Here is a 16,374-nt window from a genome sequence, read left to right as displayed (position 1 = left end):
GTTGACGGCTTTGTTTAAATGTTTTATTTTGTACACTATTTTCAGCCAAATTCAACTTTGTGGGACGACTAAGACATTTGAACAGGAGAACAATTAACTGGACTTTATTTTCCCACTTTAAGTAACACTTCAAATATCTTTACTTCATAGGTGGCAGCACAAAGGGAAAGAAGAGTATCTGATGCACCCACGGTACAAACAGTGGTACGCTTTTCTATGTGCTAGCCACAAGTACAATTCAGATATGCTCATGCTATTGAGATATTCAATCAAAATCAACTTCTTCTACGTCAATAGTGACATTTGCGAGGCACGCAGTCCATCTACCACATGTTGACATAACATAAATCAGGTGACAGAGCGTTGCACTGTCCTGAACATATGGCTTTCAGAAATTAATCTTGATGTTTGAATTTATCAGTAACAGGTTTTATACAGATGGATGTCTGGAAGGACTCTCGTGCTCTACATCAGGTAGAAGGGCTCTGGCCAAAGTCTCCAGCTGAGTCATGAAGCTCTGGATCTCTTCAGTAGAACTGTGAGTCCAGGCCAGAGGCAGGTGGGCAGGAACAGGAGCACGATCTGCAACACACAGTGCGTCAGAATTCAACAAAAATAAAAGGGACTTCTCTTTGTTGAAATAGGACCAGCCCCACGTGATACTGCTCACCTTGAAAGAACTGCCCACTGAGTGTCCTTGCAGCAGCTTTAGACACGGCCAGCCACAGCACAGTGTCGGCTCCCTGCTCCACACTGCGCAGCCTCTCCCCCATCATCTGGTGGAACTGAGGCATTGATGCAGAAACAGCTGGAACGGAAAGAATCATGTGTATGTATTTTGACACGAGAGTGTTTACTCAAGCAAATTAAGTGGAAGCAACATTTACAGACTAATACATCATCAAGGATTGGTAAGCAGAGTGAAAGGGTTGTTTTAAAAGCAGGTTCTCAAGGATTGTGAAATAAAAAATAATAATAGGGAAAACAAATATTCCGTTTGAAGTTTTTATGCATTTAAAAAAATTCTAATGCATACTCTACTAATTATTTGAACAATTAAACATGAACATTTGGCAAGAAATCACAGCTATTGGATAAACGTTTATTAAGCTATAAAGCCAGATTGTTGTTTAAGAGGTTATTTGGGTTCAAGTGGGGTAATAATGTATTAATACTTTGTTACAAGTAAAAAGGAAAGCATATATAAAAGTAAGTATACAGCATAAATGGGCTCTGTCAATACTTTCATGTTAACATTGGATTATTTGAAATTGTGTGTGCAATTTATTTGGTATTTTTTGAAAATGGATAAAAACAAAGAAAAGGGAACATTACCAGCACCCTCAACTGATTTCAGGTGCTTTGGATGAGTCAGTACCTGGAGTATCTACCCAGCCAGGGTGCATCGCAGAGAAGTGGATGACTGGAAAAGCTTCGGCCCACTGTTGTGTCAGCACCACCTGCTGTCTCTGAGAAGGAATGACACATAGTTGCTTCATTTTAGAAATGGGCCTCTACACTATTCCCTACTGCTGTAAATTAATATCCATTTTTGTATGACTTTTTCTGTTCTGTTCCACCATATTACACAGACAAATCCAAACCCAGCAAGGCAGATGAAGAAGAGAGAACTAATAATAATAATATATTTTATTTATAAGCGCACTTTTCATTTGCGTAAACAAAACTCAAAGTGCTACAAAATTAAAAATTAAAAAGGGTGAAACAAAACAACAAAAAAACAATTTAAAAACAATTAAAACAACATAATAAAAGCTGTGACATTCATGCCGGCATGGCATAATGTGGGGGATTTAAAAATCTAGTTAAAGGCTATTCTAAAAAGATGCGTTTTTAGGCCTTTTTTGAACGCCTCCACAGTCTGTGGTGTCCTCAGCTGGTTTGGGAGGGCATTCCACAGTCTCGGAGCAGCGGAGCAGAAGGCTCGGTCTCCCATGGTCTTCAGTTTTGTCCTTGGTGGGATGAGGAGGTTTGCCTTTACTGAACGTAGGTTCCTCGTGGAGGTTTGTGGGGTGAGCAATTCCTTGATGTAGGAGGGATCATTTCCATATATGCACTGATGAGTGAAGAGGGTGATTTTGTAGTCAATCCTGAGTGAGACCGGGAGCCAGTGCAGTGATTTGAGGATGGGTGTGATGTGTTCGTACTTCCGCACTCTCATCAGGATCCTAGCAGCTGTGTTTTGGATGTATTGCAGCTTCTGGATGTTCTTGCTAGGAATCCCAATGAGAAGTGCGTTACAGTAGTCCAGCCTGGAGGAGACAAAGACGTGGACAAGCTTTTCAGCATCTGGCAGACTGAGTGTGGGGCGGAGTTTCGCAATATTTCTAAGGTGGTAGAAAGAGGTCTTGCATATTTGCTTGATGTGGGCCTCAAAGGTCAGGTGAGGATCCATTTTAACTCCCAGATTGGTAACCGTTGGTGAGAGTGGAATGTTCTGACCGGAGAAGGTGATGCTGGTGATGGCGGATGAACGGACCTGATGTGGAGTGCCAATAAGAATGGCTTCAGTCTTGGAGCTGTTTAGCTGGAGAAAGTTGTGCTTCATCCACACCTTTATCTCCTCCAGGCATGTGGTTATTGTGGATGATGGCAGAGGTGCAGAGGAGGTTGGGCGTGCTCTGATGTAGAGCTGTGTGTCATCAGCATAGCAATGGAAAGATATTCCATGCCGGCTGATGACACGACCAAGGGGGGATATGTATATGGTGAAAAGGGTGGGGCCGAGGACTGATCCTTGGGGGACACCACAAGTCACAGAGTGAGTTCTTGATTTAGCCGCTCCCAAGGTGACGTGCTCAGTCCTCCCGGTGAGATAGGAGGTGAACCAGTTTAAGGCAGAGTCAGAGAGTCCAATTGTAGTGTGAAGACGGTGGAGTAGTATGTCATGGTCGACGGTATCAAATGCTGCAGTTAGATCCAGGAGGATGAGGAGAGATGGAGATCCGGTGTCAGCTGTCATCAGCAGGTCATTGGTCACCCTGACTAAGGCAGTTTCTGTACTGTGGCCCTGGCGAAAACCAGACTGGAATTTTTCAAAGAGTTTATTCAGTGTTAGATGTTCCTGGATCTGAATGGCAACTACTTTCTCCAGTACCTTGGATAGGAATGGCAGGTTGGAGATGGGTCTGTAATTGGCTAGGACTTCAGGGTCTAAAGTGGGTTTTTTGAGGAGTGGTTTGATGACAGCAGCTTTTAATGGTGGTGGAACATGACCAGACTGGATGGACTGGTTTATCACTGAAGTGATCAGCGTACTTATGGCACCAATGTTCGATTTAACCAAAGCTGTGGGAAAGGGGTCCAGGGCACAGGTGGAGGGTTTCATCTTTTTGATGATGGCCTCAACTTCATGCTGCGAGATGTTAGTGAAGCAGCAAAGAGGCTGGGTCGGTCCAGGCTGGGGGTTGACGGTCAGGACTAGCAGAGCAGCGGAATTTGAGAGGAGAGAGCGGATGGTCTCTACCTTTTTCCTGAAAAATGTGATTATCACACTGCTCCTCTTTATGGTGGAAAAAAGTAGCTTGGAGTTGCCAGGGCTATTGTTGATGATGGCGGAGTAGAATTTTGACCGTGTGTCTCTGAGGGACTTTGCGTAGGCATTTTGGTGGTCCCGGTATGCCTGTCTGTGAACAGAGAGGCCTGAAGCCTTGAAGCGCCGCTCAAGGACATGCCCCGCTGTCTTCATTTTCCTCAGCTCGCAGGTGTACCAGGGGGCTGAGCGTGAGAAAGTGACTGTTCTGGTTTTGACAGGGGCGTGGAGATCCAGGAGACTGCTCAGAGATTTATTGTAAAAATCCACAGATTCATTTACTACTAACTAACTACAAAAAACGTGTTTTAAAACCTGGATTTCCTACCTTGTTCTGGGCGTAGACCATGACGCCATCAAAGTAGTCCTTCTCTGACTGCAGGTCATCGACTCTGAGTTTCTGGACCAGCATGCCTCCAGAGGACACAGTGATCTAACAGCCACAGAGAAAAGAGGCACAGTGTGCTCAGACAACAGCCACTACAGCCTGGACAAACGTTGCATTATGCTGTGCACATGATGCAGATGAACACTTTGTGTGTGTGTGTGAGGGAGTGCGGGTTCATACCACTCTTGGATCCCCGCTCTTTCGTAGAAGTGGTATAAGACTCTGGGTAAGGATCAACACCCCTTACGAGATGGAGAAAATTGAAATTTGAAACAGTTTTGTTCACAGCAGAATGTCTCTCTTTGACATCAGAGTGAGACTAACCCATTGCGTTGGTGGCAAAGTTCATCTCCAGGCCCTCAGCATTCACCTCTCTGGTGTTCACCATACACCCTGCATTGTTTATCTGTCAAGCAAAAAGAACAAAGTCAAAACAGACGAAAACACAATTTTTTGTTTATGAAGATAGATTTCTGATGATTAAAAGAGATACCAACCAACACATTTAAGGATTGATACTGCTCCTTAAAGGCCTCTGCAAACTCCCATACTTTGCGTGTCTCTGACATATCCACAATATGGATGTATACCTCCTAGAATAACCAGATTAGTATCAGTCTTTTATAAATCATGAAAAGTGTCACTTGTTCCATATTCACCATGGCACGCTTACCGTGTTCCCTGACTTACTAACAATGTCCACCTTGGCCTCTTCTGCTCTATCTTTGTTCCTACACACCATGTGGACGGTCCCACCTGGAAACAAATAACATTCATGTTTATTTTCTATTCAAGTGCATGGCAGAGCTTACCTGTCCAGTATGTTACCTTTCTTGGCTACAGCTATGGCTGTTGCCTTGCCGATCCCACTGTTGGCTCCTGTGATCATAAAAGACCTTCCCACAATCGACACATTGAGGTCTTGGGGCTCAAAGACTTTAGATGCTGTCTCATATCCCTTCCTAAAAGCAAATAGAAGAAACACAAATCAAAGTGTGTCATATTTTCCTTTCTCCACATTTTTGTTTCAGTCGAGTCAAGTGATGTGAATGCCATCCTCAAGAAACATCAGCTGTCAATGGGACTATTGTAATTGAGCATAAAGGCTAGTTTGAGTGTGTGCCATACGGTGATCAGACCTTTGATATGACACTGTTTAGCAAGTCTTTAGGCTTGAATAAAATATATGAAAACCATTTTACAAACCATTAATTCTGCATTTACACAGCCAACAAGCAAGACTAACAGTTTAAACTGTTTGTCTGACAGACATTTCTTTAGCACTATATCTCTAGATCATTTACAAAAGACTCAATAGCTTTGACTGACCTTGTGTATTGCTGGAGTCCATTCATAAACCAGATAGAATTTCGGTACAGAGACATGTTATCAAGTGAATAATAATCCCAAGAAGTGCAGCAGTTTGCAGTCAGCTCCCCTTGTCAGCCACTGTGACAGATCAGGATCACATGAAGAAGACAGAGGGAGCCCTTGCTGCTCTCTGCGGTCACAGTGAGAGCCAAGTGATACATTAAGTTAAGGTTTTATTAGCTTATTCATTGAAATAATCTGAACAAATCAGGTTTTAGATCTTTAAAGGTTAGGACGGGATGCATTCCTGGAACACAGATCTACGATAAGCGATCCAGATGGGTGTCAGGTGTGGTGACGCTGGCAGCAGGCACGGCCAGGGGGGCGGAGTTAACAAACTTCCACACTGAGCTGAACCACAGATAGATGTGTTTAGCCGGACCAGTTAACCCTTTGTAAGCGTTAAAGTGCTTTTTTAAAGTCATTTCATATCGTTTGTGAATCTTGTCGCAGCATCAAAATGGTAAGTGTTTTGTGGTTGTTTTCTATACGCATGTCCGTAAGATCGCGTCAGGCTGTTCACCTGTTGCACCTGTTGTCGCTGACAGGTAGCTAAAGCTAAGTTACACCTATATGCTTCTTCCTGTTACACATTGAGGCTTGTTTGTTTCGTTCGGCCAAAAAACAGGGGATGTTTTCCTTTTGTAGTGTGAGGTTTAATGTTTGTTTGTTTAGCTTGAGTAACCTTAAACCACAACCGGAAGTAAGGTGTTTCCTCGAGCGGTCCCCTCAAACAGGTTTCGTCACTTTCAGTGGAGCCCTGGTGGCAGTTTCTTGCTTTCCATATCAATTTGCCTATGGGCTGACACAGATAGCCTACTCTGCTGGAAAAAACAGATTAGTAACTATGCCTACTGTTATTCTAGTATAATTTAATGTGGTAGCCTATTATAGTCCTGATAACTGTCTAGCTGTATTTCTCTTTCTGTGTCCACTTCACTATGAACAGTAATTCAATTGAACTCTGACAATGGTCGAATTCAGGGACTCCATGTTGGGAAGCCTAATATATTAAATAAGAATCAATTGTATAATGCCTTTTACCGTGTCTGCAGCTTAATAATACATGTGAAGTATAGTGTGCTTTTATAATGTTCACATCTCCTCTTATTAACTTTGACTTATTATCTTGTTTATGTCCGATGGAACAGTGCTTTGTTGCTCTACATGAGTTTAGAAACAATTCCTACACTATTGAGTCTTTGAGGAATGTTCCCTCTGCACAGATATTTCATTTTAGTTATAAAGCACCAATGGCAAGGTGCAACACAAAACCTTCTTTTCATACCTATAATCTCTTTTACATAATCTATGTTGGGAATAATTTAGATGTCAGTAATTCCGATAATTGGGCTGAATAATGAACATTTTAATTATAATCAAGTCTCTTCCAATGCTTGTTAGGGATGCTCAATTAATCTTATTTTAATCGCAATTACGATTATGGCTTGCAACGATTACGAAAACAACGTAATCGAAATAAAACTATTATGTTTTTTATTATTATTATTACTTTTTTTATTTTTTTTAATTATTTTTTATTATTGGTTTTTCAGTTGAGTTATACTTAAAGTTCAGGGTAATCAACTGTTAAAAACATACTGTTCAAATATTTTTTCTCCAATAAATTGATGTTTTCAAAGTAAATGGATAATAGTTTTTTGACCCAAATAATCGAGATTATGATTTTTGCCATAATCAAGCAGCCCTAATGCTTGTAAACTTAATCTGTAAACATCTAAAACCTTAGTGAGTTGCACTCTTGAGAATCATAAAAGAAAACTCTAAACTCCCTCTCCCTGCAACAGTTGTTGATCTTCACCGACTATAAGGTGAGCGGAGTTTAATGAGCCATGACTTGTTCGTCCCCTGGTTTGTGTTAGAGGGTAGTTAATAATGTCCTATGCAAAGACTGTGTGCATTTGTGTTCCTACGTGTAATCCCCTTTGTTCATGCGTGCATCACAACTGCCCTCTGACCCTGAGCTGTGTCTGTGCTTTCAGATACGCTTCCTGCTCCTCTTCAGTCGCCAGGGGAAACTGCGTCTGCAGAAGTGGTTCACGCCCATGACTGAACGTGAAAAGAAGAAGATCACCAGGGACATGACCACCATGGTGTTGTCACGGCAACCACGCTCCTGTAATTTCCTACACTGGAAGGACTTGAAGATTATTTACAAGAGGTGGGTGCTGCCCCTGCATGTTTGTCTAACTACTTTAAATTATTGTATCTGCTTTTTGTAATCTTGTAATTTGTACTAACAGTTACACCTGCTGTATTATTATTCATTACTCCTCACATATTAAAGCTTCAAAGATGAATAGAACAGCCGGCAAGTATTACAGTATTCACTAATAACTTTAATAACATAAGGGAAAATAATAAAGAGAAAATCCAATTTCCAAACTCCAGCTGTAATATTAAAGATGGGGTAGGTAAGTTTGAGAAACCGGCTCGAGATACACTTTTTGTTGACAAAAGATCCATTAAAAAATGTCATCTGTGGAAGCTGTAGTACTGTAAAAATCACGACCAATCATTTTAGCCGGGCCGGCTAAAATAACTGGCCTACCTGCCTGTCAGCCTTCCATCTGTGCACAAACTTATCTCGTGCCCTCATTGGTCATGTGCGCGTTTGTGTGTGTTGCTCTGTAAGGAAGTGGCAGATTTGTTCCGGCTGTGTATTTTCAAATTCTAGCGCACTCGGGCTGGTTTCTCCAAAATTACCTACCCCACCTTTAAGTGTTTTCTTAAAAACTCTATGACAGTAAACTGAGTGTCTTTTGATATGTGGACAAAATACAACATGTATGGACTCCATTTCAGGCTTTGGGCAACACTGATCGACATTCCTCGCCATTTTCTCATTCTATTGACCAAACCACTAACCGATTAATCAAGAAAATGTAATGCAGATCATGGACAATACAAATAATCGTTATTTGCAGACCTTTATGTTTATATCTGATGCAAGTTATCACTGTGTCATCTTTTCCTCAGGTATGCAAGCTTGTATTTCTGCCTGGCCATAGAGAATGGGGAAAATGAGCTGATAGCCCTGGAGGTTATTCACCGCTACGTGGAGCTGCTGGACAAATACTTTGGCAATGTATTTGATTATGATTCCCCCTTTTCTTATTGAATATGCATAAAGAACCTTTTAACTGCTAAATTAGGCTTAAGATATCATATCAAACAGCAGCTTTAAATGTATCTAAGTGCATTCTGCACTGTTTTTATAATAATGTGAATACCCTCTTCTCAGGTGTGTGAGCTGGACATAATCTTTAACTTTGAGAAGGCCTATTTTATCCTGGATGAGTTTCTAATGGGAGGCGAAATACAAGAAACCTCCAAACAAATGGTGAATCGCTCCATTGAAGCCTCAGACATGTTACAGGAGGTGAGATACACACTCATACACAACAACAACAACAACAACAACAACAACACAAGGCGTGGCTTGCATCGGTGGTGTGTGAGCATGTAACATCTGTTGCATGGCTCGTGATCATTAAAGAAACAGCTGTTTTAAATGTAGTTTAGTGTTGATTGTATCTTTAATTCAATCTAGCCTGTGGGGTACTTGGATCAATCCAGATGCCTGCTTTGAGTTTTTTATAATGCTAATCATGAATTAAGCTCCAATATGGGAACTTTCTTCAGTTTGTGTGTGCGTGTTTAAACTTGCAACGCTAGTAGTCAGCGTCATAATGAGTTCCATAACAGTGGTGCTGAGTCCCTGGTGTGTCTGTCTTTCTTAAAGCTTATAGCCTTGTGGTTATTAGCTCCTTTTTGTGTAGATTTGTGTTTGTGCTGGTGTTTTCCTCACCCCTCTGTGTGTGTATCTCTCTCTCTCTCTGCCAGTGTTATAGCGAGTGAGAGACAGATTTCCCTGGAACGTGGCGTAGGTTTAGTGTTTGGCTGATGCTTCCCGCTCTCCCTGTAGGGTCATGGCTCCGTGTGGTACAGTAGTTAACTGGGTGTGTTGTTTCTGCTTCTGAGTAGGGCTGACTAACACTTTTTTTAATCAAGTGTTGGATTGTGTGCAGCGTAGCCTTTCATTCATTTTGACCATTATCGCTTCAGGGTGACAACAGTGAGTGGTTTGAGGTGGAGCTCTTTGGATGACCTTGAATATGGACCGAAAGGTTAGATGTTATGCTTTCGTTAGTTGGTATGCTCGGCACTTAATAGCAGGTGGTGTGTAAATGTGTGCCTGTGAATATTAATTGTACTATAATGCATTTTTACAAGCCGTGAAACTGGAATGTTAAACTAAACTCTTTGTGCTTTTTTTCTAGACAATGGAGGAGTACATGAGCAAACCTGCATTTTAACCTGTGGGCAAAAGGACTATCGGAAGAGCGGGAAGGAATACAGGAAGAACATGTCCTGTATATGAATCGAAGAAGTTTCTGAATATCGACAGTTTACTTTGATTTTAATGAACATTTTGAACACTGGCATACTGAATGTCTGCTCCACTTCTGCCTCGACCTTGGCTGCAATGTAACTGCATTCAAGTCTAATATTTGTTTAGAGTCATGCGCTAAATTGTAGGAAGGCGGAGGGTTGTTTTCACATTGATTGCTGTTTTCAAAATGTTAATGAAGTAGAAAAAAGGATCTGGGATGTAAACACATATATTTTAGATTTCTGAATGAGTGGATTATTATTTAAGTCATGTATTAATATATTGGAAAAGAGTCATTTTATTCTTAAAACACTGCCGATTAATTTGGGGAAAACATTTTGTAATCTCCGTCCACAGTGAATATAATATTATAATAATCTTTTCAGTCTCCAAAACAACAGATTTCAACAAATTGTAGTGAGACTGATGATGATAGATGTCTTACTATTTTTAATCTGCCTATTCCACATTGGTGGGACCATTGGTCTTTCAAAGGAGTCACTGTGTGGGTGAATATCACTTTTTTACCAAGTGTAATTTCTGATGTCGGAGCTTCAAATAAAGATATGTATTTTGATAAGCAGTTTGCTTTGATGTTTATTTACCATATGTAGTTCCTTTAGCCTCATTGATTTGAGTTTTTACCAAAGGATCAACATTATAAAAAAAGAGAGATTTACCTTAAACAAATTTCGCCCATCTGATTGTAAACCTGGCTGTTTGTGTATGGTGTGTTTTTAATAAGGCAACACAACTCGGCAAGAAGAAAAATAATACATCTGATGCTTTATTCATCTGTGATTCATCACACATTATTGAACATGTACAAAATGATTTAAAAATGAGCATACATAGCACAACCACTGGTAGGCCAACAATACAGAGCTTCGCAGTATGAAAGGGTTGGAAGGCAGGCGACGGTCTGATATTTAGACTTGGAAATAATTATCCATAATAATAACATTGAATTCACTAACCCTGATTATATCACGAGGCACAACAACACTCGTTCTCAGCGCGGCACATAATGTTCCTATACTTCTGTCATTATACTGTATACATGTGTTAAGGCCGAGTCAGCATTATACTTTATAATTTACAGATATATTCACATATGTAATTGAATAGTTTGAAATGGATGAAAAATAAGCGTTTTTTACCATTACTCAGTTGATTATAATTGAAAATATAGGCCTGTTTACAAACACCTTAATGTAAACAGCTTTTACAACATCACAAAACGTGAATAACTTGGATTTCATTGTGATTTAATATTAGTCAATGTTTTAATTGGCAATTTAAGAATGACAACAAAACATAAGTGTTTTAAGGATAACCTTTTTTTTCTCTTTTATGCACGGATTGCACCTTTAATCGTCTATGATACCGTTATAATATTTGTACAATGTTCCTGCAGCAAGTAGGGACTAGTATATATTTTAAAAATGTTTTGGACCTGTAAGATTGCTATAGTTCATTTTCGTTTGGGTGATATTAGTAATACCAGCTATAATATAAATGTGTAAACTACGTAGATCACGCCCACCAAACTTTTTTTTTTACATTATAAATACTATATTGATCCTTTCGTGCGTCTTGCAGGGCATCAGGCTACATCCCAGCCGCAGTTTTTTCACGGTGCTCCTCTTCATTTACGGTCTGTGGAGCCGAGGTCTTGGCCGCTATCTCCTCGTCCCCCTGCATCTCTGTGGGCTCAATTTTCTCCTCTGGGCCCCCCTCGATGTCCCTCTTGACCACTGGCCTCAGATCAGTGTCCACTTGCCCCAAGTAGTCCTTCATGACTCTCTCGTACAGGTCGAAGGGGAACTGTCCCTTCAGCTGCGCCTGGGTGTCCCGTTTGGAGATGGGGTTGGGGTACTCTGTGAGGATTTTGGCCGCCAGGTATGTGGTCACCTCGTCTTCAACATCGCCACCTTCATCGTCTTCATCATCAGCGACATCTGACTGACGTTTCAGCGGCATTTTGTTGAGCTCTGACAAGAAGAGGTTCTCCCGGCGCCCGGAGGGGGTAGGAATTTTAACCGGAACTTGTTTTGCAACAGGAATGGACGCCACTGGGATTCTTTCTGCGGGTGGGGGGTGTTTTCATGGGTCTCTGCACCAGGGGATACTCGTTACTGATAGTCTCCACTCCGATGATGTCCAAAAAGTCCTCTCTGTCCATGTCCTCGTGGACGGGCTTGCTCTTCACCGGCAGTCTGCGGTTGTAATACCTGATCTTTGGGGTCTGTCCGGTGGGGAAGCGAGAGGAGGCTGGGGGCTCGCGGTGCAGCTTCCTGAGCTCCTCAGTGAGCAGCATGTCGATAAGGTCCTGGGGAGGGATGTGGAGCTTCAGAGAGAGCTGGAGCAACTCCCTCAAAGTCCGAGGATCTACTATGGAGGGACGAATCAGTCTCTTTTTCTGCTCTCCGGTCGCATCCCTCTTCTGCGTTTGGTCGCTCATCTCCAGGACTTTCAAGAGGTAGTAGTCTACCATCTTAGTGTCGTCATTCCCCTCCTCTTGGTTCTGGTTCGCCCGGCGTTGCATCTCCTCCCTGTCTGCTTCCTCCTGCTCGCCGATCGCCCTTTCCATCTCTTCGTGGCTCCCGTTCTCCATTTCCTCCGTTTCCTCCCTCTCCTCCACGGGAACCCACTCCTCTCCCCCGGCCACATCCTCGTACGCCTGGCTTCTCAGACTGAACCCGTCCCCCTCTTCGTCATCGTCGTCCCCGAACACGTCTCTCTTCTGTCCCCCGATCGTGGGCATCCTCCCAAGCTCTTCGAAGATGGAGCGTAAGTTGGCGAGGCTCTGGGGGGTGTACTGCTCATCCAGATCTTCCGTGGCCCGCTTGGAAGCATCTGTGTCCTCCTCGTCTTCAAACATCAGCGGGTATTTCTTGTGGGGTCTGGGGAAATTACCGAATTCTGACGGTGGGCTCTGCGGAACTTCCGTTTCTTTGGTGCGGTGCCTGTGCGTACGGCGGTCGTTCCGGGGCGCCGACACGGGAGCGGGCTTCGCGTCTTTCCCAGCCCGATCCTGGAGAGAACTGAGCAGGGCTTTCATCAGCTGCTCAGCGGTAATGTCCTGCCTCTGCATGCCGGGGGCTGGCTGACGGTCCCCGGGACTCTCCTCCTGCTGCGAGGCGAGCTGAAGCAGGACCCTGAACTTTTCCACTTCGTCGTAATCCGCGGGTTCAGCTCTGCCCCCGTTGCGCTGCTTCAGATTCTCAATGTATTCCAGGGCTTTCATCATGTCGGAGCCGGGTGGGTAGGCAGCCGGCTGTGCCTCACTCTCCCCGCCCCGGAGCCTGTAGTGGCGGGGGAGAGACGCAGCCTGCACGGTGCATCCATAGAGCAGGAAGGCGAGCAGGACCACGGCTCCCCCCGCTGGCAACTTGTGGTGGAAATGCAGCATTATAGGCAATTTGTTTCCTGCAAACAAGAGGGTATAAAATGTTAGTCAAATAATAGAAAATGTTTTTAAACAACATTTTTCCGGCCAAAAACCTACCAAAAAAGCAACCTGCATAAATGTGCGCGAGTCTGTTTTTATCATGGATTTGTATGCCTATATCAATGATATGATGCTGTGCGCGAGGAGATACATTCACATCACTGGATGAGTCATCACTGCGTTGTTATGGGCAACCTCAGCATCCGATTCTCACATCACAATCATTTTTTACTAAAACATCTTTCCTTCCTTTTTATTTCACCATAGTTGCAAAAACAATAACCTCGCATTGTGATTGTCAATTGATGAGAATGCAGGGTTGATCACATAGAAAATCCAAATCGTGACTTTTGTTGAGAACGGCGAAACGCGAATGTGATTTACACCAATGTCTTTAGTCTAAAACATTTAGCTATTCATTTGAACTGAAATAATATTAAAGACGTAAAGAAAATGTGTCTTACCTTTGGTAATGAAGCTCAGACAGCGGTGAAGGTGTATGGCATCTCCTCGGGAGCGGTGCTGTTTTCTTCTGGTTCAACACTTGGACAGCTCCCCTCGTATAAGAGGCAACACCTGACCACCGCGTCATCACACAACACACGCAATAGCCGGCCCTAACAACATTGACATGAATGATTCAGGTTTATTATATGGCATACCAAAAGCTAGCTGCGTATATAAATAGTTTTCTGCTGTCTGTTGCACCACTTTCTAGAAGCAATTGACTGGAGATACTATCTTTGTAAGACTGGGAGTAGATGCTATGATTTCAGGACTGCTGTGTCTCACAAATAGTGATATGTTTATGTGGATTCTCATTCATGCAAACTTTGCATGAAGATATTTTATTAAAATCAGACCTTTTCACAAGGGGAAAAGTTCCCTTTTTATTTACAATTTATGTAAACATGCACAATCGTGCCACAGTTTTACGAGACAATATCATATACAAAATGTGTTCCAAATGTATACCAACAAATAACCTTTCACAGTGACAGAGAGAAAGCACTTTTGAGCATCTTGGTGTAAAACAATATGCAGTTTTCACTTCCACCCTTGTCATGGCACACGAAGAGTTAAACCCTCCAGCGATGACTCACAGGCTTAAAGCACCGCGGAGTTGCTGTCGCAGTTCAGCCCCCCCCTCCTCTTCCTCTGACAGAGACTGTGATAAACACCCTCCTGCCGGCTGCGGGCCAAAGCTCCGGCATTCCGCAGGTAGACAAGATAAAGTGGCCTCAGCACGGCACCTTCCGATGAAAGGTCAGGAATGGGTGGTGATAGAGTTTATGATGAGTTTAAAAGCTTTACTAAACAACATGCAAAGCTGCTTCTTCTCCCGGGATCCTGTGAACATCTGGGGCAACCATCAACAAATGGCATCATCATCTTGTCAGCTATATCATTTTTAGCAGCATTTTTACACTTAGTGTGATATGTGGTAAACAGATCTTTCCAAAAATAAACATACTGAATGAGTCACATCTATACCAAACCCTTTCCTAGAAGAAAAACAGGTTAAAATGCGTACTTGTTTTATGATTTAGAATGTCATTCTCTTGGGAAAACAATGACATTTCTTTTTAAAGGCATAAACAAATCTCCATAACAAATATATGTATGCTTAGCTGGAACCATGCCATTCAATGCACTAAAGGTAATTACTATATTTAAATGTAATATTCACATTCCACTGACGTTTCACTTTAAATGCAAACGTCTCTGTTGGTATCCCCCTGCAAGCAGCCGAGTCAAATACATTAGGATCATTTGATTCGACATCTCAAATCTCTTTTATAACCTCTAGTGATTCCTACTATTGCGCTCAGTGCCCTCTGATACCCCATGCACATAAGTGCTCTCCATTTTTAGCCCTGTTGTTACTGCACCCCACACTTTCACCATTGAACTTTAATACATGAAATGTGCCCCCTTTTCATTCCATGTTGTTATCCTTTCACATTCATTGAACTAGTCAAATGAAAAAATTGGCCAATTCATCTTTTCACTTCACCATCAGTGCCGAGCACACAGTGTGCCGTCAAATAGCGACGTTGGAGGTGCTTTTTAGTGAAATGTGCCGTCATCTGCAGCTCTCCAGGGCTGAAGGGCTGCAGAGAGCTTCCTGACGGTATAGGTACACATCGATCTGCCTGCTGTATGTGTGTGCGCCAAAGAGAAGGAGGGAAGGGGGAAATAAAACAGGTTCACAGTTCGAGAGACTCTTAGAGAGAGGAGTGGCGTGTTGTTTGTAAAACGTGTTGTATAATCCCACAGCATCACCCCTCAAACATCGCATCTCTCCATTCAGAAACAGCCTCCACCCTGAGGGACGGCTTCAACTCCAGAGGTCACGACAGCCCGCACACTGTAGTATCAATCATTTAAAGGTTACACCTTCTAGTGCTATCAATTTAACTGAAATTGAACAAGCGCAAAGGAGCTATTTGCAGATTAATTGAATTGTTCAAGTCATTTTATCGCCAGGCCACTGACTGATTAAAATGTCAAGCTTTTAAAAAAGATTAAGGGAGTGTTTGTCCAGCTCAAGGGCCCTTTACTTTTTGGTTGGAGTCCATTTACAGCTAGGAACACACACTCAAGCGTATCAAAACAGACACGCAAGTACTCACTGTACTTTGGTGTTTTATTCAGAAACGTTGGTTTCCACTGCTGACAAAATAACTGGTCATATGGTTGCTATGGTGTGCGTGAGTAAGCTATCATGCACCACAATAAACAAACTGGAATGCATTTTATAGGGATATGTCATTTCGTTAAATGTACCTTTGCCAGTGTCTAAGCTATTGATGCTTCTTGGTAGTTTCATGGCCATACATGTTCACAGGTCTATCTGATGTTATTAAAAGGTAAATCCTTATAGGTGTGAAATCTTAGCTCATCTGAATGATGTTGTATCTGTTGTGTACGTTGTCAGCCAACAGGGTACCATAAGGACTCCAAGTGATGGATCAGAGGTTTTTAGACTCAATTCCCAGCAGGTTCCTGGTGGTGGAAGATTTACTGGCTCAATCTGTGATTCTGCTGCGGGGCTGTCTGATGTGCTGTCTATGTGCATCAATCCTTAAAGACCCACGCTGTTACTTGAGACATTCATAACAGAAGAAACCTTTTTAGTGATTGGTACATGCTATGTTCCTTTTATCTCCCTCATTATTTCTATTGAA

At 42.4% G+C, this 16,374-nt stretch overlaps 3 protein-coding genes across 4 annotated transcripts; 1 reads left to right on the top strand and 2 right to left on the bottom strand.

Moving 5' to 3' along the window:
* Positions 1–9: 9 nt before the first annotated feature.
* On the bottom strand, positions 10–5,771 carry LOC117532641 (dehydrogenase/reductase SDR family member 12-like). Its single transcript, XM_034196019.1, has 10 exons — positions 5,271–5,771; positions 4,770–4,903; positions 4,615–4,697; positions 4,439–4,534; positions 4,266–4,347; positions 4,122–4,183; positions 3,882–3,986; positions 1,379–1,469; positions 671–808; positions 10–582 (listed from the first exon to the last, which is right to left on the bottom strand). The coding sequence occupies exons 1-10, from the start codon at positions 5,324–5,326 to the stop codon at positions 431–433; spliced, it is 999 nt and encodes a 332-aa protein (XP_034051910.1). The 5' UTR covers positions 5,327–5,771; the 3' UTR covers positions 10–430.
* On the top strand, positions 5,561–10,312 carry ap1s3b (adaptor related protein complex 1 subunit sigma 3b). Of its 2 annotated transcripts, XM_034196020.1 has the most exons (6): positions 5,561–5,775; positions 7,316–7,494; positions 8,313–8,421; positions 8,578–8,715; positions 9,402–9,463; positions 9,617–10,312. In XM_034196020.1, exons 1-5 carry the CDS (start codon positions 5,773–5,775, stop codon positions 9,441–9,443), a joined length of 471 nt encoding a protein of 156 aa, XP_034051911.1. In that variant the 5' UTR covers positions 5,561–5,772; the 3' UTR covers positions 9,444–9,463; positions 9,617–10,312. The 2 variants fall into 2 exon arrangements, with proteins under 2 accessions (XP_034051911.1, XP_034051912.1); XM_034196021.1 differs by lacking the exon at positions 9,402–9,463.
* Positions 10,313–10,492: 180 nt separating this feature from the next.
* LOC117532745 (secretogranin-2-like) lies at positions 10,493–13,893 on the bottom strand. Its single transcript, XM_034196215.1, is given in 3 exon segments — positions 10,493–11,821; positions 11,823–13,161; positions 13,648–13,893. Coding segments are annotated over 2 exon segments (1,803 nt in total). The 5' UTR covers positions 13,145–13,161; positions 13,648–13,893; the 3' UTR covers positions 10,493–11,340.
* Positions 13,894–16,374: the final 2,481 nt, after the last annotated feature.

The sequence above is a fragment of the Gymnodraco acuticeps genome, unplaced genomic scaffold, assembly GCF_902827175.1.
Source record: "Gymnodraco acuticeps unplaced genomic scaffold, fGymAcu1.1, whole genome shotgun sequence".
In the NCBI taxonomy this organism is placed as follows: domain Eukaryota; kingdom Metazoa; phylum Chordata; class Actinopteri; order Perciformes; family Bathydraconidae; genus Gymnodraco; species Gymnodraco acuticeps.
This window is presented reverse-complemented; position numbering and strand designations above follow the sequence as displayed.